The following is a 22387-nucleotide window of genomic DNA, read 5'->3' on the forward strand; positions in this document are numbered from 1 at the left end:
ATGAAACTCTGCATTCATATAAATTATTCTCGTGAACACAGTAAACACGACCCCCCTTTGAAGACACCAGTATACTGTATACATAGACGCCATATTGGACGCTTCAGCGATACGTCAACATGGGCGCCATATTGGACCGGGCACGGCTGGCTTGTAACCCTATACAAATAAACGGGGAGCTGTCGTTTTTCTGGATAAAAAGCACTATACCATCAACATTTCTCAACCGATTTCAACCAGTCTTTATTATATTAAAGGGTACTACATCTACAGTATGACTATATGTTTACGTATAAATGTCCACCTTCCTGGCAACTGTGATTCATAGACTGTTCAGTAAAAAACGTTATCCAAGTATTTTTAAACTGGATTTTATGACGTAATATCTATTATTTAAATGATTGTTTGCTTTTATAGTTCCATTTTTGAGTTTTTATATTTCCTAATATTTCTGAATCTCTCAACTCACAAATTAAACACAGTACTTCTAATAACTTTATTGAAATGTTTCAATATAAAGAAAATAGTCTGAAGAGAAATAAAAAAGTTATTTTCTTTTTGTAGCGTCAACAATGTTGGGATCAGTATGAAGAAACTAAAACGTGATGAGTAATTTAAACATTTAATTACTGACAGGAAGTATAATCACCGTAGTAACAAACAGGTAAGAAAGTTTCAGTTTATTTAAAAACAAGTCAGTTCGTGGTTGGTTTGTTGGTGCGATGACGCCCCAGACGGCGGGTAGGTTCGCTGGTTGGATGACGACCCAGACGCCATGTTGGTTCGTTGGTTGGATGACGACCCAGACGGCGGGTTGGTTCGTTGGTTGGATGACGACCCAGACGCCATGTTGGTTCGTTGGTTGGATGACGAACCAGACGGCGGTTTGGTTCGTTGGTTGGATGGCGACCCAGACGGCGGGTAGGTTGCTAGGTGAAGAGGCGGATAGTAGCGTCGGCTCCGGAGGAAAAGACCCAGGGCTGAGTGGGGTGAAAGGTCACATCCAGAACGCCAAGGTCATGAGTGATCACATGACCTCGGAGAACCTTTACCGGGACGATTAATGGGTTCTGCAGCAGGTCACTGTGGAGAAGGGGGGTAGGGGAGGACAGGGGATGGACGGACAGGAAGTCAGCGTGTATTACTGTGTGTATTACTGTGTATTTTTGTGTGTACTACTGTGTATTTTTTAATGTATTTCTGTGTGTATTACTGTGTATTATTGTTTGTATTACTTGTAAACAGTCCCGTGACAGACGATGACGGATCCATCGTCGGACGCCGAGGCGAACAGCGGGTAAAGTCGATGATAGGCCACGCCCCTCACTGCTTTCTTATGGTGTCTGCAGACAGGAAGTATACCAATACCATCAGCATGATCAATACCATCAGCATGATCAATACCATCAACATGATCAATACCAGAGTTTAATTGAAAGGTGTGAGTTTGACTGACAGGTGTGAGTTTAATTGACATGTATGTACCGTAACATCTTGTAAGGTTTGGTTGAGAGGTCGAGGTCGAACCAGCTCAGCCTGCAGTCGTAACTCCCACAGATCACATGATCACCTGCAGAAAGAGACAGGTGAGACAGAAGCCCCGGTTTGGTGAATCTGGTGTTTTAGTGAATCAGTATTTGTGGTGTTTGGGTAGATCTGGTGTTTTGGTGGATCTGGTTACCCCCGGGGTGGACTGCCATGCTGGAGATCCACTTGGAGTTGGCCTGTAGTTTTTTGGTCATTTCCTGTTTCACCAGGTTGTAGATCCGGACGGAGCGCTGCGTCCCAACGAAGAAGTAGGGCCTGACGGGGTGGAAGGATACGCACTGAACCAGACCTTTGTTCTTCCTGAAGGGGTTCTGGCTGCGCCTCCGGCTCACTTGGTGAATGAACACCTGCAGGTGGCTCGAGTGATCTGGCATCACCGACGCCAGGTAGTCTCCTTTAGCGTGCCACGCCACCTGGTGGACAGCCTGAGCACAGAAATACCGTTCAGTTAGTTCAGTTCAGGTATTGATCATGTATCTATAATCAATCAAAAAGGTGTGTTTTCTCACTTTAGGGTGTTGTATTTTGAGGCGGATCCCCTGGTTAAGCTCCTCCCCCTCCACATCACTCCAGGTGACAGGCCCCACTCCCTCCGTAGACTCCGCCTCCTGCTGACCCGAGAGGAGTCGCTCTGACGACAAGACAACCTGTTTGTCTGCCAGAGAGGGAGACAGGATCAACACCACCGAGTCCCTTTAACAGAGAGAGAGACAGGTCATCAGAGAGAGAGAGACAGACAGGTCATCAGAGAGAGAGAGAGAGAGAGACAGGTCATCCGACACAGAGAGACAGTCAGACAGAGAGACAGAGACAGACAGGTCCTTACAGGGCGACAGCCAGCAGACAGAAAGATGGATTTGGGTTCCAGGCGACGCTCTTCACAGCTCCGCCCACCTGGACCGTCTTCATACAGCGAGATGAACACACCTCCCAGAACCTCACGGAACCATCATCACTTCCTGTATACAAGTACACACAGTACTTATAAACACAATACACAGTGCTTATAAACCTAATACACAGTATTAAACACACCGTACACAGTACCGACAGTAGTCAACTAGAGGGAAGAGTAATAGTAGAAGAAGTAGTAGTAGTGGTAGTCAGTTACCTGAGGCGAGCCACTGTCCTGACGGAGACACACTGATGGATCGAACAAGACCGCTGTGACCTCGATACACCTGAACACACACAGGAAGGTCCATGATGTCAGTGAGGACACCTGTACATCTACCTCTGTGAGGACCAATGAGGGTCCTCGCAAATATACGAGTACAAACGTGTGTATGTGAGTGTTTGTCTGTATGTGTGTGTGTGTGTGTGTCTGTGTGTGTGTGTGTGTGTGTGTGTGTGTATATGTATGCGTGCATACCAGAGACTGTGTCGTTGGGAACGGCTGCAGGTCTTTTGGTTTGGGAAGTTTAGGAATCAGATCCTCTGGATTCACATTCACCTACAGACAGACAGGTAGAGAGACAGAGAGACAGGTAGACAGAGAGAAAGACAGGTTATTGATCATGTCTTCCTCACAGCCAGACAGTCTTGTGTTCTGATTGGCTGCACGGGTTCAGTATTTCCTGGTTACCCTCATCTTCCTCTGGCGCGGACACAGGCAGACAGACAGGTGGAGAGACGGACAGACAGACAGACAGACAGGTAGAGAGACAGACAGACGGGTAGACAGGTAGAGAGACAGACAGAGACAGACAGACAGGTAGACAGGTAGAGAGACAGACAGAGACACAGAGACAGACAGACAGACAGACAGGTAGAGAGACAGACAGTTACCCTCATCTTCCTCTGGCGGGGACACAGATAGAGGTCAAGGCAGCGCTCGAACCTCTCGTGGATGAAACGAGGAAACGCAGGAACCTGACGGAGGTTCGAGAACTTCCTGGGAACAAACGGAAACTTCCTGTCTGACGCATCCTGCTGCTCCCATAGAGCTCGCTGCAGAGAGGGAGACAGGCAGACAGACAGGTTGGTTAAGCGCTATAATCAGGCCAAGTAAACAGGTGACCTCCTCTAAAACCAGGTCAGGTAAACAGGTGACCTCCTCTGAGGGCGACCCACCTCCTCGTCGGTGAACAGGTACTCAGGTGGGGGGTTGTAGGACTCCTGGTGACCAGGTAGAGGGGTTTTGGGGGCGGGCAGGTGCATCTTGTGTCTTGCCAGAATGGAAGAGTCCTCATTGGCCCAGAGGTCGTAGTAGCGCCCCAGGCTTTTGTCCTCCGCCCGCCGAGGTTTGATCCAACCCATCTTTATAGCGTGGACCAGTTTAGACACCTTCTCCTTCTCAATGAGCGATGGGATGAAGCTGCGCTTGTCTGCTGGTCGGTTGGTGACCGGGTGGATCATCACGTCCCGACTGAAAAACTCCACCTGAGGCTGGGGGAGGGGGAGACAGGTGATGTCAAACAGGTTTAAAACAAGAGCCATCCATCGTATCTGATGATGTCAAACAGAAGTGGATTCAGTGATGGAACATTTAATTGGCATTAAAGGAACCGCATTAAGCTGGTTCAAGTCCAATCTATCAGATCGATCACAGTTTGTACGTGTTAACGATGAATCCTCTATGAACGCCAAAGTTAGTCACAGAGTTCCACAAAGTTCTGTGCTTGGACCAATTCTATTAACCTTATATATGCTTCCTTTAGGCAATGTTATTAGAAAAAACACTCCATAAACCTTCATCGTTATGCAGATGATACACAATTATATCTATCGAACAAGCCAGACGAATCAGATAAAACAAACTTCAAGGACCGCCTTCTTTCATCTACGTAACATTGCAAAAAACAGGCACATGCTGTCTCAAAACGATGCAGAAAAACTAAACCATGCATTTGTTACTTCTAGACGACCTGAGTGATCACACTGTACGGTCCGATTGTCAGCCACGACCTGAATGATCACACTGTGTCAGCGCTGTGATTATATGTGTACAGTAATCAGACTGATCGATTCCGAAATGATGGTGTAAAATTAGTAATATCCCCACCCTGATTATAACTAGAAGACGGAGGAAGGGGCGGGCCTTCACCTGTGTCACCTGAGCGTACCTGGTACTCGTTGAAGTTGACGTCTCCAAACTGTCCTCTCTGCAGGCGATTGACCAGCTCCACCTGCTCGTCCGACAGCACGATGTCACTTCCTGTCTGCTTGTCGTGGACCGTTCTCCTGCGGACACACTGCAGGTTAGCATTCCCTCTTTAAAACCATAGGGGAAGCTAGCATAATGCTAGCAGACTCACCAGTACTCCGGGTTCTCCATTTTGTCCAGGAATTCGTCGAGCTCGTCCTTGTTCCTGATTGGTTTGTAGATCTTCTTCCCGTCCAGGTTGTAACCGATGTGAGGGAAGTCTTTGTACCACTCCATGGGGATGTTCCCCACCGTGTTCCTGATGTCCTGCAGAACAAGTAGAGAACAGATGAGAGAACAATAGAAAACCCTGACACAATGCTTTAGATTCAGCCCTCTACCTGGAGAACATTAGAACCGTAGACCTCAACAGAACATCAGAGATCTGTGCAGAGAACCCGTGGAACATCACAATACCAGACCTTTAGTAGTCCAGTGAACTCAGCGTAAAAAGACGTTGTTAATGTGACGTTTAATCTCTGAGCTGCTTCACTACGTTGGAAGTGATTCCTCTTTTTGTCTGAAAAGTTTGATGGAACCGTATTATTATATTATAAATGTATTATTCTTGAATGTATTTGTACTTATATATTTGTTTTGATTAAAAATAATCTCGTCATCAGTAGTTTTAACGGCTAACGTTAACTAGATCTCATCCTGCTGATTTCAACATGGATTTGCTGTGCAGAATGTAGCGATACCAGGGAACGCGTCTATAGTGAGGTCAATGCGTCCTTTCGGATTTTAACGCGTCAGTGTTCGGTTCCGTTTGTCACATGCTAAGCGGAAAGATCTCCGTTCGTCCCAAACTTATTTTCTATCATCCCGGGACGCCGGTACCTACGGTGCTGTAGAACAACAAGTACCATCACATCGACTTGGTAGTGAAGTATCGGTTCTCGTGACATCCCTACTAGAGAAGGCTGGAGAACATGAATGAACACAGAGAAGATCAACTCGTCTCACCTCCTCATCTGAAGAGTCGTGTTTGTACTCGTCTTCCTTTTTTTCTGCTTCTCTTTCTGTCACTGCTTCCACCTTCTTCTCCTTCTTCTCCTCGTTTATCTGTAGGTAGAACAGAACACAGGTGAGATTCTAGAGGAGGACTATGAAGTGACACAATTAATCAAATATTAATCATGATCCCACAATTAAATGAACATGATGGACTGTGACACTGACGTTTCAAACCAAGCAGTGACAGTCACAAAACACACACACACGTACGTTAAACTCTAGCTGCTGAGTCTGCTCTGGCTCGACCTTCGGATCTTCATCATCGTCATCATCCTTGTCTTCTTCATCATCATCATCTGATCCGTCCTCTTCATCGTCTTCATCATCCGCACTGTCACTCCCAGAATCCTCCAGTCCTGAAAAGACACTGTCCTCGCTGTCTGACAGATCATCTTCCTTCTCCTCCACAGTAGATTTGTTGCTGAAGTTGAAAACCTGAAGAAGAAAACCGACAATTTAAGCTTCTGACCACCAAATCAAACTCCTTATAAAAAACCTGGTGAGTTTAGCAACACTGCACCAAACTCCATACAGAAACTAGTGACTTTAGCAGAATGTTCCTAAACAAACATGAAAACATTGATTTGAGGGTAGAAACCTCATATAAAATCAGTATTCAAATATTTCACAAATGTCATCACCTTGAGTGTAAATATATAAAAGTATAAATATATTTGAGAATGAATTTATCTTTATATTCTTAGTTTATACAGGTGGAGGAAGGTTCTCTCAGTGCAACAAATATGAACAAATACAGCTGATGTCAGTAAAAGCTTCAATATACTATAATATAAAGGGGACTTTCTGTGTGGAGTGAATCTGTTAGCTCTACCCAGAAACTCCAGAAATAAACAGCAGGACTAACAACTTAACAGCCAGTGCTACAGTGAATCAACAGCTATGTTAATGACTAATTACACCATTGATTCCAGTATGTATAAGCTCCTTTAACCATTTTATTACCATGGCTGTTATTTCTATTGGTGGACTTTATGTATGCCGAACTGATCATCGGACTGTCCTGATCCAGATCAGTCCATAGTGGTGTCTAACCAGCTTAATCGAGGTCCAATTAAGAGCATAAAGTCTTAAAATGAAAAGATTCTGAATGCAGTTCTGGTTGAATCTATGTCTCAGCACACTGAAGACAAACTATCTGTAAAACGTAAACAGTGTTAGCTGCTGTGTGTCTGCTGGTATTAACACTGATGACCCCAGTATAGTATTATCTATCTTTATCTCAGATTAGCATGTTAATTTCCAGTGGAGTCGACCTGACAGATAATGTGTTTTGTCTCCATTCAGAACTCCATTGAGATTAAGTCTATTTTAAGCTGCTCTGCTTGTCTTTATGTTGTATTAGTGTTTAAAAGGTGTCGCTGGACTCAGTGGGTTCTGCTCTTCAGTTCGGCTCACCTCTCCGAACAGAACCGCTCCATAAAAGGAGACGAACAGTGTTTACCTCCACTGTGTTGAACCAGCAGCCACCTTCTCCTGTTAGCATGCTAACAGCTAGCTCCTTCCCAGTCCTCCCAGTCCTCCCAGTCCTCTCTCTCTCTGTCTGTCTGTCTGTCTCACCTCGTCCTGCTCCTCTTCTTCCTCCTCTTTACTCCGCTTCTTCACACTCTTCTTCTCGAGGACTTTCTCCATCTCCTGTCTCTGGTTGCTCCTCCTCGTGCTGCTGCTGCTGCTGCTGCTCTCCTCCATCACACCATGCAGCCGACAACACGTGGGGGACTTCCGGGGTCAAAGGTAACACGTCACAGTCGGAGGGTTCATTGATGACGCCATCTGGTGCTTGTCTTCTTCTATTTCTTCCGTACGTACGTTATATATATTTGTGGGAATGCTGATTACGCATTCCCAGTATTGTTCTTCTAAGGTTTATTCAACTTCTTCAACTATTTCTTCCGTACGTTTTTTGGCCTTTAGCTAGTCCTGCATACTTTCAAAAAAAGTCTGAAAAATGTCTGGAAAAAATGTCTGAGAAATGCAGGAAAAAAAGACTGAAATATTTCTGAAAAAAAGACTGAAAAATGCCTGAAAACAAAAAATTTGAAAAATGTTGGTAAAAAAAGTCTGAAAAAAATTTCTGAAAAATGCTGTGAAAAAAAGTTTGAATAAAAGTCTGAAAAAAATTTCTGAAAAATGCTGGAAAAAAAAGTCTGAATAAAAAAGTTTGAAAAAATATGGAAAAAAAGTCTGAAAAATGCCTGAGAACAAAAGTTTGAAAAAAGTCTGAAAAAAATGTCTGAAAAAGAAAGTCTGAAAAATGTTGGGGAAAAAAAGTCTGAAAAATGTCTGGAAAAAGTGTCTGAAAAAACAAGTTTGAAAAATGCTGGAAAAAAAGACTCTGAAAAAAAAAGTTTGAAAAATGTTGGAAATCAAAAGTCTGAAAAAATGACCGTAAAAAAAAGTCTGAAAAAAAAAGTTTGAAAATGTTGGAAAAAAAGTCTGAAAAAATGTCCCAAGAAAAGTCTGAAAAAAGTCAGGAAAAAATGTCTGAAAAAAAAAGTTTGAAAAATGCTGGAAAAAAAGACTCTGAAAAAAAAGTCTGAAAAATGTCTGAAAAAAAGTCTGAAAAATGTCTGAAAAAAGTGTCTAAAAAAAGTTTGAAAAATAAAGTTGGAAAATAAAGTCTACCAATGTCTGAAAAAGGTAAAAAAAAAAAAAAAAAAGTCTGAAAAATATCTGAAAAATGTCCCAAGAAAAGTCTGAAAAATGTCTGGAAAAAGTGTCTGAAAAAACATGTTTGAAAAATGCTGGAAAAAAAGACTCTGAAAAATGTTGGAAATCAAAAGTCTGAAAAAATGACCGTAAAAAAAAGTCTGAAAAAAAAAGTTTGAAAAATGTTGGGAAAAAAAAGTCTGAAAAATGTTGGAAAAAAAAGTCTGAAAAAATGTCCCAAGAAAAGTCTGAAAAAAGTCGGGAAAAAATGTCTGAAAAAAAAAGTTTGAAAAATGCTTGAAAAAAAGACTCTGAAAAAAAAGTCTGAAAAATGTCTGAAAAAAATGTCTAAAAAAAAGTTTGAAAAATGTTGGAAAATAAAGTCTACCAATGTCTGAAAAAGGTAAAAAAAAAATAAAAGTCTGAAAAATGTTGGAAAAAAAAAAGTCTGAAAAATATCTGAAAAAAAGTCTGAAAAATGTCTGGAAACAGTGTCTGAAAAAACAAGTTTGAAAAATGCTGGAAAAAAACACTCTGAAAAAAAAAGTTTGAAAAATGTTGGAAATCAAAAGTCTGAAAAAATGACCGTAACAAAAAAGTCTGTAAAAAAAAGAAAAAAAATGTTGGGAAAAGAAAGTCTGAAAAATGTTGGAAAGAAAAGTCTGAAAAAAGTCAGGAAAAAATGACTGAAAAAAAAAGTTTGAAAAATGCTGGAAAAAAAGTCTGAAAAATGTCTAAAAAAAAGTTTGAAAAATGTTGGGAAAAAAAAGTCTGAAAAATGTCTGGGAAAAGTGTCTGAAAAAACAAGTTTGAAAAATGCTGGAAAAAGTGTCTGAAAAAAAAAGTTTGAAAAATGTTGGAAATTAAAAGTCTGAAAAAATGACCGTAAAAAAAATGTCCCAAAAAAAGTCTGAAAAAAGTCGGGAAAAAATGTCTGAAAAAAAAAGTTTGAAGAATGCTGGAAAAAAAGACTCTGAAAAATGCCTGAAAACAAAAAATTTGAAAAATGTTGGTAAAAAAAGTCTGAAAAAAATTTCTGAAAAATGCTGGGAAAAACAGTTTGAATAAAAGTCTGAAAAAAATTTCTGAAAAATGCTGTAAAAAAAAGTCTGAATAAAAAAGTTTGAAAAATTATGGAAAAAAAGTCTGAAAAATGCCTGAGAACAAAAGTTTGAAAAAAGTCTGGAAAAAATGTCTGAAAAAGAAAGTCTGAAAAAACAAGTTTGAAAAATGCTGGAAAAAAAGACTGAAAAAAAAAGTTTGAAAAATGTTGGGAGCTGTCAGCATTCCCACGCATTTTCAGCAGAAAATGCATTTTCTAGTTAGTATATAATATACAGTATAGTTTAGTATATAGTATATATTATAGAACATAGTTTAGTATATAGTATATATTATAGAACATAGTGTAGTATATAGTATAAAGTATTTCTATAGTACATAGTCTAGTATATAGTTTAGCATATAGCACATAGTACATAGTGTAGTATATAGTATAAAGTATTTCTATAGTACAGTCTAGTATATAGTTTAGCATATAGCACATAGTACATAGTGTAGTATATAGTATAGTACAAAGTGTGGTATATAGTACATAGTACAAAGTGTAGTATATAGTTTAGCATATAGCACATAGTACAAAGTTTAGTCTATAATACATAGTGTAGTATATAGTATAGTACATAGTGTAGTATATAGTATATAGTACAAAGTGTAGTACATACTGTAGTATATAGTATAGTTTAGTCTATAGTACATAGTGTAGTATATAGTATATAGTACATAGTGTAGTATATAGTATATAGTACAAAGTGTAGTATATAGTACAAAGTGTAGTATATAGAGCAAAGTGTAATATATAGTACAAAGTGTAGTATATGATATATAGTACATAATATATAGTATTTAGTTTAGTATATAGTATATGATATATAGTACATAGTACATAGTACATAGTAGGGGGGGGGTTAAACATTCAGGCTTAAATAACAACAGGACAAACTTGTGAACTCAGATTTTATTGATTCCACCAAACAAACCAGCAGAGAAGACTCAAGACCAGGACCAAGACCAGGACCAAGACCAGGACTCTATTAACTAACTCTGATCCTGAACTCTGAGTGGACTCATCCTGAGACCAGGACCCTGTTAACTAACCCTGATCCTGAACTCTTTGAGTTCAGATGAGTTTCACTCCTCTCATGTGCTGAACTGATCCGGGTCTCCGAACCAGGGCCCTGAACTGACGGATCACACCTGGTACCGATCCAACGGAACACATCACTGCAGCTCTAATATACGTTTCTCATTCATTATAAACTGTCCAAAAATATTCAGATTCTCTTCATTTCATATATTTGACACATGAAAACAAAGACGTAAACATGCAGAGCACAGAGAACACCTGGATCACATGATCCACGTTCTGATTGGTTCTCTGAGAACAGCGAGCGTCAAACAAACGTTTTAATTTAAGCAGCGAAGAAGAAAAACCAAAAGTAAAAAGAGTAGAAGAAGACACAGGTATATAAACTGGTTAATATCAATCTGCATAATAAAAACGTGAACTTTGACCTATTGATTGATCTACAGCTGATCGATTGATTCCGTAGTCATCTATTGCTGATGCTGAGTCAGCGCTCACACTGTCCTGTTGCCACGGTGACGCCCCTCCCTCTCCTGATGATGTCAGAGGTCAAGGTCCAGGTGGGCGTGTTCTAGCAGGGATGCGGCCGGGTCATCGGTGGGCGGGTCAGAGCTGAAGAAAGGCTCCGCCTCCAGCTCCAGCAGGGAGGGAAGGTCGGCTCCGCCATCCCCGGAGCTGATTGGTTCAGACATCAAGACAGGTGTGGCGTTGTACTGCACCAGCTGCTTCCCTGGACCAGAGAGAGGTCACCATGACAACCAGTACTTAGCAGGATACCTGTGTGTTATCTGTGTGTTACCTGTGTGTTACCTGTATGTTATCTGTATGTTACCTGTGTTGATGGTGTTGCTGCTTTCCTCACTTCCGTTGGCGACATCTTCAGACAGCAGCTGACAGGAAACAGTGACATCATGGTCACATAGGTGTGGCATCATCATCATCATCATCAACAAACCAATTGGTGAATTTCAAAAATACAAACATGTTTAATTTGTATCTACCTCTATACACCTGTTATACACCTGTTACACACCTGTTATACACCTGAATACAACTGTTACACACCTGAAGACACCTGTTATACACCTAAACATATATATATATATATATATATATATATACCTCTTTGTACACCTGTTATACAACTGTTTATACACCTGTTTATACCAGTGGTGAAAGAAGTACTTAAATCAAAATGTAACTCAAGTAAAAGTACAAAAGTATTAGCATCAAAATATACTTAAAGTACCTAAAGTAAAAGTACTCATTATTATTGGATTATAATTGTTGATGCATTAAAGGGATAGTTCAGGTGTTTCTTGGTGTGGATGTATGAGAAACGTCTCCATCAACAAAAGGCCGACTGCACATTTAAAAGGTGAATCATTGCTGCTCATAGGGGCCGATCACGCCAAGACGCGCCGCTACAGGCGCGACTTCATCAAAAACGTCTTACCATAGCGCTGAGTTCACAAGTGAAAACGCAATGCGTGACGCTAGAGAGGAGTGCACGGCAGGTGAGCCACACAATAGGAAACTAATTGATGGCGACGTGGTCCCCCACCTCGGTGTGATCACTCTTATTGTGACAATGTTCAGGACAGGAAGTGCATTAAACAAGTCTGTGTTGTTGAACTCACATTGTCCAAACTGTCGAGGTCGAAGTCTCCAGAGGAACACGAACTGAAAAACTAAACACAAAGACAGTTCACATGAATACTACACAAATATATATATACACACAGTATATATTATATATTACACATGTATTACATTGTTAACATGTCTGACACGTGTTAATATATACTGTTAATATGTCTGATCCATGTAATATGTAAGGGATAATATACACCCTCCGCTTCGCGTAGGGGTGCAGCATCCGCTAGCTGAGCATTATCCCGCTTATTACACGGCTACTAACATAAGAAATAAAAAATGTGACACAAAAATGGTCAGAGTCCGACATCAAAACTGTGGCCATAGCAAAGGGTCTGTTATACAGAATTTACAGACAGCAGAACGCTGTGATTAACCAATCAGAATGGAGTACTCAACACAGCCGTGTAATAGATACAGTTAATATGTCTGACATGTGTTAATATATACTGTTAATATTTCTGACACGTGTTAATATACAGTGTTAATATTTAAGACACGTGTTAATATATATTGTTAATCTAGAGGACACTGTCAGACTGACATCCATGAGCGGGGAGGTGTCGAAGGTGAAGGATTGTGTGTTCAGGATGCTCTGCAGGTTTTCTAGACTGTTGTCGATACTGTCGACATGATTGGACAGTTCAGACCTGAAACACAGAGACAAAGAGAGGGACACATGATGTTAACTTTTATCATCAGTCGGGTGTTTTTTCTATATTTTTCTTCTTGCCATTAAATCTCATGTTTAGTCTCAAACCACCAATGTGTTGGTCCGTCTCTCAATACTTTCTGACTTCCTCTCTGTGGCTCTCAGCTCCAAGTAAATTGGTTCTTACTGAAGGTGTATATCTTTAAAAACATCTCAAAAATATAGTCTTAAAAAAATAATAATTTAATTTTCAATTCAATATCATTTTTGTAGTGTCAAATCATAACAGACGTTATCTCAAGCCAATTTTCATAAAGAGCAGGTCTAGACTCTACTCTATGATTTACAGAGACCCAACATTGCCTCATGAGCAAGTGGCAAGAAAAACCTCCCCTAATTAAAACAGTAGCAGTGGATATAATATAATGATAATAATAATAGCAGTAATAATAGTAGCAGAAACAAAAATGGAAAAATGACTACTAATAATAATAATAATAATAATAATAATAATAATAGCAGCGGTGGATATAATAGAATGCTAATAATAAAAGCAGCCGGTCACTGCTGCTTTTATCAAATAAATAAGAGGAAATAGTGCATTTGTTGGGGACTATTTTCAGCGGCGGATTAATTTGGAGCTCTAGTGAGTCTTTGTGGCAGCAGGACGGCGTGTGTGGGACTAAATAAATAAACTACAGAGTGTTCATGTTGATGAAGGAACATGATGTGTTTTAATAGAGTCTGAACATGCTGACAAAAAGGAACAAAGAATATCACCAGACTTATCATTTAAAACAGAATAATATTAATGTATTATAATAATTATAATAAAGATAATTGATTTACTTGTCAGCTCGTGTTGATACGAAGCGCCAAACGTCAGGTGAGAGTCCACCTGCAGAGGGAGGGGGACGGGGTCTGAAGGAAGCACATGAGTTTTAATGACACACCTGACCTTCAAAAGGACTACCATCTGAGAAGAATTAATGTGAAAAACTATGCTGAGTTACTTTTACAGATAAACTGAAACCTTTAAATGTTTAATGACACATTTATTAGTCCATCACACAGGGTAAAATGCATTCTGGGTAAGATTTGCCACTGGAGGTTCTGGGACGGGGGTGGGGTGCAACAAGTGGATACGATGTGAGATGATTAATTAATTCAGGCCAGTTTGAGCCAACAGCAGTCGTTGGGGTAGTTGTTGGTACGTGTTGGGGTAGTTGTTGGTATGTGTCGGGACAGGTGTTGGTACGTGTCGGGGCAGGTGTTGGTACGTGTCGGGGCAGGTGTTGGTACGTGTCGGGGCAGGTGTTGGTACGTGTCGGGGCAGGTGTTGGTACGTGTCGGGGCAGGTGTTGGTACGTTTTGGGGCAGGTGTTGGTACGTGTTTGGGTAGTTGTTGGTACATGTTGGGGTAGTTGTTGGTACGTGTTGGGGCTGTAGTTGGTACATGTTGGCGCAGTAGTTGGTTCGTGTTGGGGAAGTAGTTGGTACGTTTTGGGGCAGGTGTTGGTACGTGTTGGGACAGTAGTTGGTACGTGTTGGCGCAGTAATTGGTACGTTTTGGGGTAGTAGTTGGTACATTTTGGGGTAGTAGATGGTATGTGTTGGGGCAGGTGTTGGTACATGTTTGAGTAGTTGTTGGGGTAGTCATCGGGAGGTTTTTGGGACTTGCCCCTCAGTCATGTGTTAGCAGTAGGGGGGCAGGTAATAGCAGGTAACACTAGCAGCCACCCAGACAGATGTGAAACAAACAACAGGTTACTTACCGGTCAAAACAGGCGATTGTCTGACATTTCTGCTGAGGTTTGGCGTGGCTGTGGGCGGAGTTTGGGGTGGGAATGGAGGCAGGCGATTGGCTGGCTGGGGCTGGTGGAAGGGGCCCAGTGGATGCAGGGCTCATCACAACAAATGGACTGGCTACAGAGACCAGAAACAGAGAGTCAAGGATTGAGCAGACACAAGTTCTAACTCACACAGGCTCCACCCTCTACTGGACTCTATGGATAATACCTGTGATGTTACCTGGTGTAGGATTGGTAGTGGAGGTGTTTATAAGATGTTACCTGCTGTAGGATTGGTAGTGGAGGTGTTTATAAGATGTTACCTGCTGTAGAATTGGTAGTGGAGGTGTTTATAAGATGTTAACTGCTCTAGGATTGGTAGTAGAGGTGTTTATAGAGGTTACCTGGTAGTAGAGGTGTTTATAGAGGTTACCTGGTCTAGGATTGGTAGTAGAGGTGTTTATAGAGGTTACCTGGTCTAGGGTTGGTAGTATAGGTGTTTATAGATGTTACTTGGTGTAGGATTGGTAATAGAGGTGTTTATAGATGTTACTTTGTGTAGGATTGGTAGTAGAGGTGTTTATAGAGGCTACCTGGTCTAGGATCGTAGTAGAGGTGTTTATAGAGGTTACCTGGTCTAGGGTTGGTAGTAGAGGTGTTCAGGGTCGGCAGCGACTCGTTTTCCTGTAAGATGGCGTTGAAGAAGGTGGTGGGCGAGAGGGGCGTGTCTACAGGGGTATCTCCGCCCTCCAGAACAGGACTGGACGGCTCCTCTTTGACATTCAATGATTGGCTCTCTCTGCAGGTGAAACAGGAAGAGGATTGGCTTGGTTTGTGACTGCTGACCGACACTTGTACGAACTTTGGAGTTAAGTTAGAAATTATTTAACTGGTTCTTACCCTGCAATGGTCCAATCACTGACCAAAGTCTCAGCTGTGGGCGTGGCCACATTTGTGACGTCAGAGATGATTGGTCCGGAGGTCACCGGGGAGTCGGCTGAGAAGAGACTGGCTGCAGCCTGGAAACACATGGACACACAGAGAGTTATAGACAGGTGAGTCAGTGACAGGTACGTTATAGACAGATGAGTCGGTGACAGGTGAGTTATAGACAGGTCAGTCAGTGACAGGTGAGTTATAAGACAGGTGAGTTATAAGACAAGTGAGTCACTGACAGGTGAGGTATAAGACAGGTGAACTAGTGACAGGTGAGCTAGTGACAGGTGAGTCAGTCACAGGTGAGTCAGTCACAGGTGAGTTATAGACAGGTGAGTTATAGACAGCTGAGTTAGAAGACAGGTGAGTTAGAAGACAGGTGAGTTAGAAGAAAGGTGAGTCAGTGACATGTCAGTTAGAAGACAGGTGAGTTAGAAGACAGGTGAGTTAGAAGACAGGTGAGTTAAAAGAAAGGTGAGTCAGTGACTTGTGAGTTAGAAGACAAGTGAGCTAGTGACAGGTGAGCTAGTGACAGGTGAGTCAGTGACAGGTCAGTCAGTGACAGGTGAGTCAGTCACAGGTGAGTTATAGACAGGTGAGTTATAGACAGGTGAGTTAGAAGACAGGTGAGTTAGAATACAGGTGAGTTAAAAGACAGGTGAGTCAGTGACAGGTGAGTTAGAAGACAGGAGAGTTAAAAGACAGATGAGTTAAAAGACAGGTGAGTCAGTGACAGGTGAGTTAGAAGACAGGTGACCTCTGACCTGCATGTGCTCTAATGAGAACGGCCGACTGTATTTAGGCATGGAGTGGGCGGAGCTAGAGTCATTCAGCATCAGAGGACTGCACAAAGACAGAGACAGTAAAAATACATACATGTTACTATATACTGTATACATGTTACTAAGTAAATATATATATATATGTATATATACATATATATATATACTGTATATAATACTGTGTATATATATAATATATGTTAGTGTGTAAATATACTGTATACATGTTACTGAGTAAATATATATATATATATATACACTGTATATAATACTGTATATATATATAATCAACATGTTACTGAGTAAATATAAACATGTTGTGTAGTACATAGTGTAGTATATTGTGTTGTGTAGTACATAGTGTAGTATATTGTGTTGTGTAGTAAATAGTGTAGTATATCATGTAGTAAACTTGCATCTTCCTCTTGACTCCCAGGATCCTGTTGGACTGGACCAGAGACACCAGGAACTGGATCAACTGCAGAGAGAGAGAGAGAGTTTATTACTGGTTCAGGTAGAAGCTAAGATAATGTGCTAACATGCTAATGTATTGGTGTATTAATTAATTGATTTATTGGTATATTGATTACCTTGTTGACGACTTTCTGTTGCTGGACATGTTTCTGTCTCAGACTGGCCACCTCTCTCCACAGAGCTTCATTCTCACTGAAACACACAGAAACAGGAGAATTTAATGAAGAGACCTGCTGACTGTTGTCTGCAGGAACACTACAGGGTCAGGTCTGGGTCTGGTTCTAGTTCTGGTTCTGGTTCTGGTTCTGGTTCTGGTCTAGGATCAGGAGTTCTCACTGTTTCATGGCGATGATTCTGGAGTCGATGGTTTCCTGTTTTCCCTTCATCAGCTGGACGTCATTCAGGATCTTGTTCACGTCATCTGGAGACATCTTCACTTCTTCCTGACGCACAGATGACACCTGAACCAATCACAGCACAGACATACACACCGTTACCATGGAGACCAGAATAGGTGGAGAGATGTACAGGTCTAAGGGTTAACAGGTATGTGCACAGGTACACAGCGGTGTCAAAGGTACGTAGAGGTGTCACAAGTACGTAGAGGTGTGTACAGGTTTCACAGGTATATTTAGGGGTCACAGGTACATACAGGTGTGTACAGGTGTCACAGGTACATACAGGTGTGTACAGGTACATACAGGTGTCACAGGTACATACAGGTGTGTACAGGTGTCACAGGTACATACAGGTGTATACAGGTGTCACAGGTACATACAGGTGTGTACAGGTGTCACAGGTACATACAGGTGTGTACAGGTGTCACAGGTACATACAGGTGTGTACAGGTGTCACAGGTACATACAGATGTCACAGGTACATACAGGTGTCACAGGTACATACAGGTGTGTACAGGTGTCACAGGTACATACAGGTGTATACAGGTGTCACAGGTACATACAGGTGTGTACAGGTGTCACAGGTACATACAGGTGTGTACAGGTGTCACAGGTACATACAGGTGTCACAGGTACATACAGGTGTGTACAGGTGTCACTGGTACATACAGGTGTGAACAGGTGTGGTACGTACGTTGGTGACTTTGCGTTTGATGTTCTCCAGCAGGTGTTCTTGTCCTCTGATGAAGAACGGATGTTGGAACTCTGTGTCGTCTCTCTCTGGTTTCACCAAACCGCCCTGCTCGATGTGCACCACCTTACGGAACCCATCTGAGGACACACACAGAAGTCCATTCACAAATACACACAAATCTTATTTGATGTCAGCAGTGATGTCAGCAGTGATGTCAGCTGATCTGTTAACAGTGTTTCTACTCACACATGTTGAGCTGTCTGATGAAGCTGGCCATGTTGTTGTGTTTGAAGAACTTTGGTAGAACTTCTTTTGAGAACCGACCCTGATCAAACACATGGAAACTGGTTCCACTCTGACACAGAACGTAGAGAACATAGAGAAGAACATGAGTAGAGCTGCAGCCATGAGTCAGTCAACAGAAAACTAAACAGGACAAGTTCATCATTTCACTTTTTATCATTGTGTTAATAAAACAAAGTACAACATTATTACACCAAACAATTCATCCATTCATTGATAAAATAACCAGAAGATTGAACTGAATCTGGTCCAGGTCTGGTCTGGACCACACCTGAACCTGAGTCTGGTCCAGGTGTGGTCTGGACCACACCTGAACCTGACTCTGGTCTGAGTCTAACCCTAACCCTTCCTGTTTGTGGACAGAACCAGGGAGATGATCACTTCCTGTTGGACTACAGAAATACGTCATCCCTGCAGCGCTCTATACTTAACGCCTCGTTTCCATGTAGCTCTGTGTACGTATTAGAATCAACCAGAAGTTCATTTGTGATCTGCCTGTTTGTGTGCTCATTCTCCGGGGGAATATCCATTTGACGGTCTACACTTTTTTTTTTTTTTATTATTATTTTGGGGGCATTTTTTAAGCGTTTTTATTGATAGGACAGTGGATAGAGTCTTGGAAAGGGGGAGAGAGAGAGATGACATGCGGAAAGGTCCACAGGCCGGATTCGAACCCGGGTCCACCGCTGCCAGGACTGAGCCTTGGCCACACATGGGCGCCCGCTCTACCGACTGAGCTAGCCAGGCGCCCTGACGGTCTACACTTTGACTGATGTCTTTTGGACCAAGAGTTTTTGAGAAAAGTGGTGAAAAGTAACGGAAGATCATTAAGCTTAACGGTGTATCGTACAGAGCGCATAATATGATTTCAACGGCAATTAATGAAAATTTTAAATGTCAAAATATTCAATTGAATGTTATTGACCTTTTATTAAATAACACTGCTGCAACATCAATAATGAGCGCAGGATTACGTGCAAACGGGGTCTGTGTTGACAGAGTTGCTGCTGCAGTGCCAAGCAGTCAGTGTGATTGATGTGCCATTGATGTTAAAAATGCCCATTTGAAAACGTTTATCCAACAAAGGGTAATATAATTAACAACGTGTGATAGCATAATAATAATTTCATACAGACTGCAGTACTGTGAGAAGCATAAATTAGGTTGAAATGTACATTTTCGCTGCTCTAGTCGTCTCCCCTCTCAAGCTGCAGTCAGGACTGGAGCTTCCCCTCCGGGCGCTGTGGGTGCACGGTGCGCACCTCACAAACGGACTGAAATCTTACAGGAACAAATGGTGGAAGCCTCTGGCTTGGTCGGGAATGAAAGAGGGGGAGCTGAGGATGACATTCATATACTGTAAATTTAATCCACGATCTGGAAGTATTTAATCAGCGATCGGCGGAAAAAGAGGTCATCTGTACGGAACTTCGTTAGTGTACCGAATATAGATAGCGTACGTTAGTTGGGCTATAAAGAGCAGCAGAGAAGAGACGTTGGGTCCTTAAAAGGACTGACAGCAGTGCCAGGAGAACATAAGGTATGATTTCATGTGTAGGGAGGACACAGCATTGTAGCGTCTGTTTAATGACAGAGAGTTACTTTTACTATTTTCTGTAAAGGGATAAATATAGTATACCTACAGTATATCCCAATACATAGTATGTCAAATGCAGTATGCCAAAAATACCAGGATGTCCTACTACATCTGATCACATTTTGCAGCATGCAAGCCAGCATGCTTTTCTGGCTATTCTGACCCACAATCCTCTGCGCAGCAGATATACAAGCAAGAGGGTACTGCATGCAACGTACGTATTTAGTGAGAGCAGCTGCAGTATGTGCTAAAAGTAAAAGTATGCGATTGGGAACGTAGCCATAGTGTTTTAGTGTACTAAATAGCATGTTATTGTGGAATTTAGGACACAACCAAAAACCAACAAGGCCTCATCCAAAAAAAAAAAAATCTCAACTTTCCCTTTAATGTTTCATGTTAGCAACAATATGTGATGTGGAAGCATTCAATCATTATTGTACTGTAAAATAATTAATAAATAACAATACTATTTAATAATAACAACAACACGCAGGCCTGTTGAACTGTTAATACTCTGCTGTAACTCCTACAGACGTTAGCATGCTAAACACACACACACACAGACATTAAGACCAAGAAGGTGGATCATATCAGTCCAGTTCTGAGGTCTCTACACTGGCTCCCTGTCTCTCTCAGAGAATTGATTTCAAAATACTCCTGCTGGTTAACAAAGCACTAAATGGTTTAGGACCATAATACATTTCTGATCTTCTGCTATGTTCTGAACCATCCAGACCTCTCAGGTCATCTGGATCAGGTCTGCTTAGTGTCCCCAGAGTCACAACTAAACATGCAGAAGCAGCGTTCAGTTTTTATGCACCAAATATCTGGAACAAGCTCCCAGAAACCTGCAGGACCTCCAAGTCTGAGTTCTTTTAAATCAAAGCTTAAAACTTTCCTGTTTGCTGCTGCCTTTCATTAAACCAGATAATGATCTTATATACTGCACTAGAGCTTTTACTCTTGTGTGTTATACTCTATTTTAGCTTCTATCCTAGCTTTTATTTTTAGCCTGTTTTTATTTTCTAATCTTTAATGTTTTTATGACATTTTGTCTTAATGTTCTTGAATGTTTATGTAAAGCACTTTGAATTTCCCTGTTGCTGAAATGTGCTCTACAAATAAAGCTGCCTTGCCTTATGATTTAATTATCATAATTTTACAACTCTCTTAAACTTATGATCTTATATACTGCACTAGAGCTTTAACTCTTGTGTCTTATATTCTATTTTAGCTTCAATCCTATAGCTTTTATTTTTAGCTTGTTTTTATTTTCCAATCTTTAATGTTTTTAATGTTTTTATGACACTTTGTCTTAATGTTCTTGAATGTTTATGTAAAGCACTTTGAATTTCCCTGTTGCTGAAATGTGCTCTACAAATAAAGCTGCCTTGCCTTATGACTTTATCATAATTTTATAATTTTTTTTCTCGTAAACCTATGACTTTATTATCGTAATATTATGACTTTATTATCATAATATTACAACTTTTTTTCTCTTAAACTTATGATCTTATATACTGCACTAGAGCTTTAACTCTTGTGTGTTATATTCTATTTTAGCTTCTATCCTATAGCTTTTATTTTTAGCTTGTTTTTATTTTCCAATCTTTAATGTTTTTATTGTTTCTTTTGCACTTTGTCTTAATGTTCTTGGATGTTCATGTAAAGCCCTTTGCATTGCCCTGACGGTCCTCTGAAGGACTCTACCTGATAACTGTCAGCCGTTAGCTCTCTGCTAGGCTAGGCTAGGCTAGGCTAGGCTACGGTTCGTACCGGGCTCCAGCAGATGAGCGGGTCGGTGTCCGGGTCCTCCACCAGGGTCCACAGTTTGGTGAGGAAGGCCGGGACGTTCCCACCGCCTAGCACCGCCCCTCCTGCTCCTCCTCCGGGATACTCCATCACACAACCGAACACACCACTACAGCTAATCTCAGCTAACGATGCTAACAGTCAGTTAGCTCCTGACAGATCTACAAACAAACTAACTGACAGACTGCGACACGGAGCCGGACAGCGGTCTGAGCTGGGTCACAGACAGCTGGGTCCTGGTCCTGAGCTCTGCGTGTCTACAGCTGATGTATTAATCTGTGTTTTTATTAAAAACTCCGCGGAGGAAAATAACAACAGCTCCTAACCAAACTAACAACTGCGCACTGAGCTGGCTGTCGCGTCGTGATGACGTAAGGACGTCTGGTTTTGTTATGACGCAGAGTTGTAATCTGGATTATTTCTAATTTTACCCTAACACCTCACACTATATATTTATATAATATACTGTAATATACCATTATAACGTACCCTGATATACTACAATATACCATTACAATGTACCATAATACACTATAATATACCATTACAATGTACCCTGATATAATATACTATAATATACCATTACAATGTACCCTAACATACTATACTATAATATACTATACTATAATATACCATTATAATATACCCTAACATAATATACTATAATATACCATTACAATGTACCCTGATATACTACAATATACCATTACAATATACCATAATAGACTATAATATACCATTACAATATACCCTAATATAATATACTATAA

At 41.1% G+C, this 22387-nt stretch overlaps 2 protein-coding genes across 8 annotated transcripts; both read right to left on the minus strand.

Annotated features, from left to right (window-relative positions):
- Nucleotides 1-482: 482 nt before the first annotated feature.
- On the minus strand, nt 483-7484 carry bop1 (BOP1 ribosomal biogenesis factor). 2 transcript variants are annotated; one of them, XM_074612963.1, is made up of 15 exons: nt 7289-7484; nt 5921-6145; nt 5660-5758; nt 4806-4960; nt 4614-4731; nt 3622-3936; nt 3337-3498; nt 2921-3001; nt 2660-2729; nt 2375-2507; nt 2058-2241; nt 1682-1973; nt 1486-1570; nt 1236-1343; nt 483-1083 (listed from the first exon to the last, which is right to left on the minus strand). In XM_074612963.1, exons 1-15 carry the CDS (start codon nt 7415-7417, stop codon nt 930-932), a joined length of 2310 nt encoding a protein of 769 aa, XP_074469064.1. In that variant the 5' UTR covers nt 7418-7484; the 3' UTR covers nt 483-929. The 2 variants fall into 2 exon arrangements, with proteins under 2 accessions (XP_074469064.1, XP_074469063.1); XM_074612962.1 differs by having other exon boundaries at nt 5909-6145.
- Nucleotides 7485-10379: 2895 nt separating this feature from the next.
- hsf1 (heat shock transcription factor 1) lies at nt 10380-21984 on the minus strand. 6 transcript variants are annotated; one of them, XM_074613001.1, is made up of 15 exons: nt 21582-21984; nt 18152-18260; nt 17906-18042; nt 17150-17274; nt 16930-17005; nt 16756-16817; nt 16322-16400; nt 15522-15640; nt 15254-15420; nt 14607-14757; nt 13681-13752; nt 12724-12829; nt 12164-12214; nt 11356-11413; nt 10380-11245 (listed from the first exon to the last, which is right to left on the minus strand). In XM_074613001.1, the coding sequence occupies exons 1-15, from the start codon at nt 21705-21707 to the stop codon at nt 11208-11210; spliced, it is 1476 nt and encodes a 491-aa protein (XP_074469102.1). In that variant the 5' UTR covers nt 21708-21984; the 3' UTR covers nt 10380-11207. The 6 variants fall into 6 exon arrangements, with proteins under 6 accessions (XP_074469102.1, XP_074469100.1, XP_074469104.1 ...); XM_074612999.1 differs by having other exon boundaries at nt 10380-11253; nt 21582-21983; XM_074613003.1 differs by having other exon boundaries at nt 12164-12206; nt 12712-12829; nt 21582-21983.
- Between the last annotated feature and the right edge of the window lie 403 nt (nt 21985-22387).

This window comes from Sebastes fasciatus, chromosome 17 (assembly GCF_043250625.1).
Source record: "Sebastes fasciatus isolate fSebFas1 chromosome 17, fSebFas1.pri, whole genome shotgun sequence".
Classification (NCBI taxonomy): Eukaryota; Metazoa; Chordata; class Actinopteri; order Perciformes; family Sebastidae; genus Sebastes; species Sebastes fasciatus.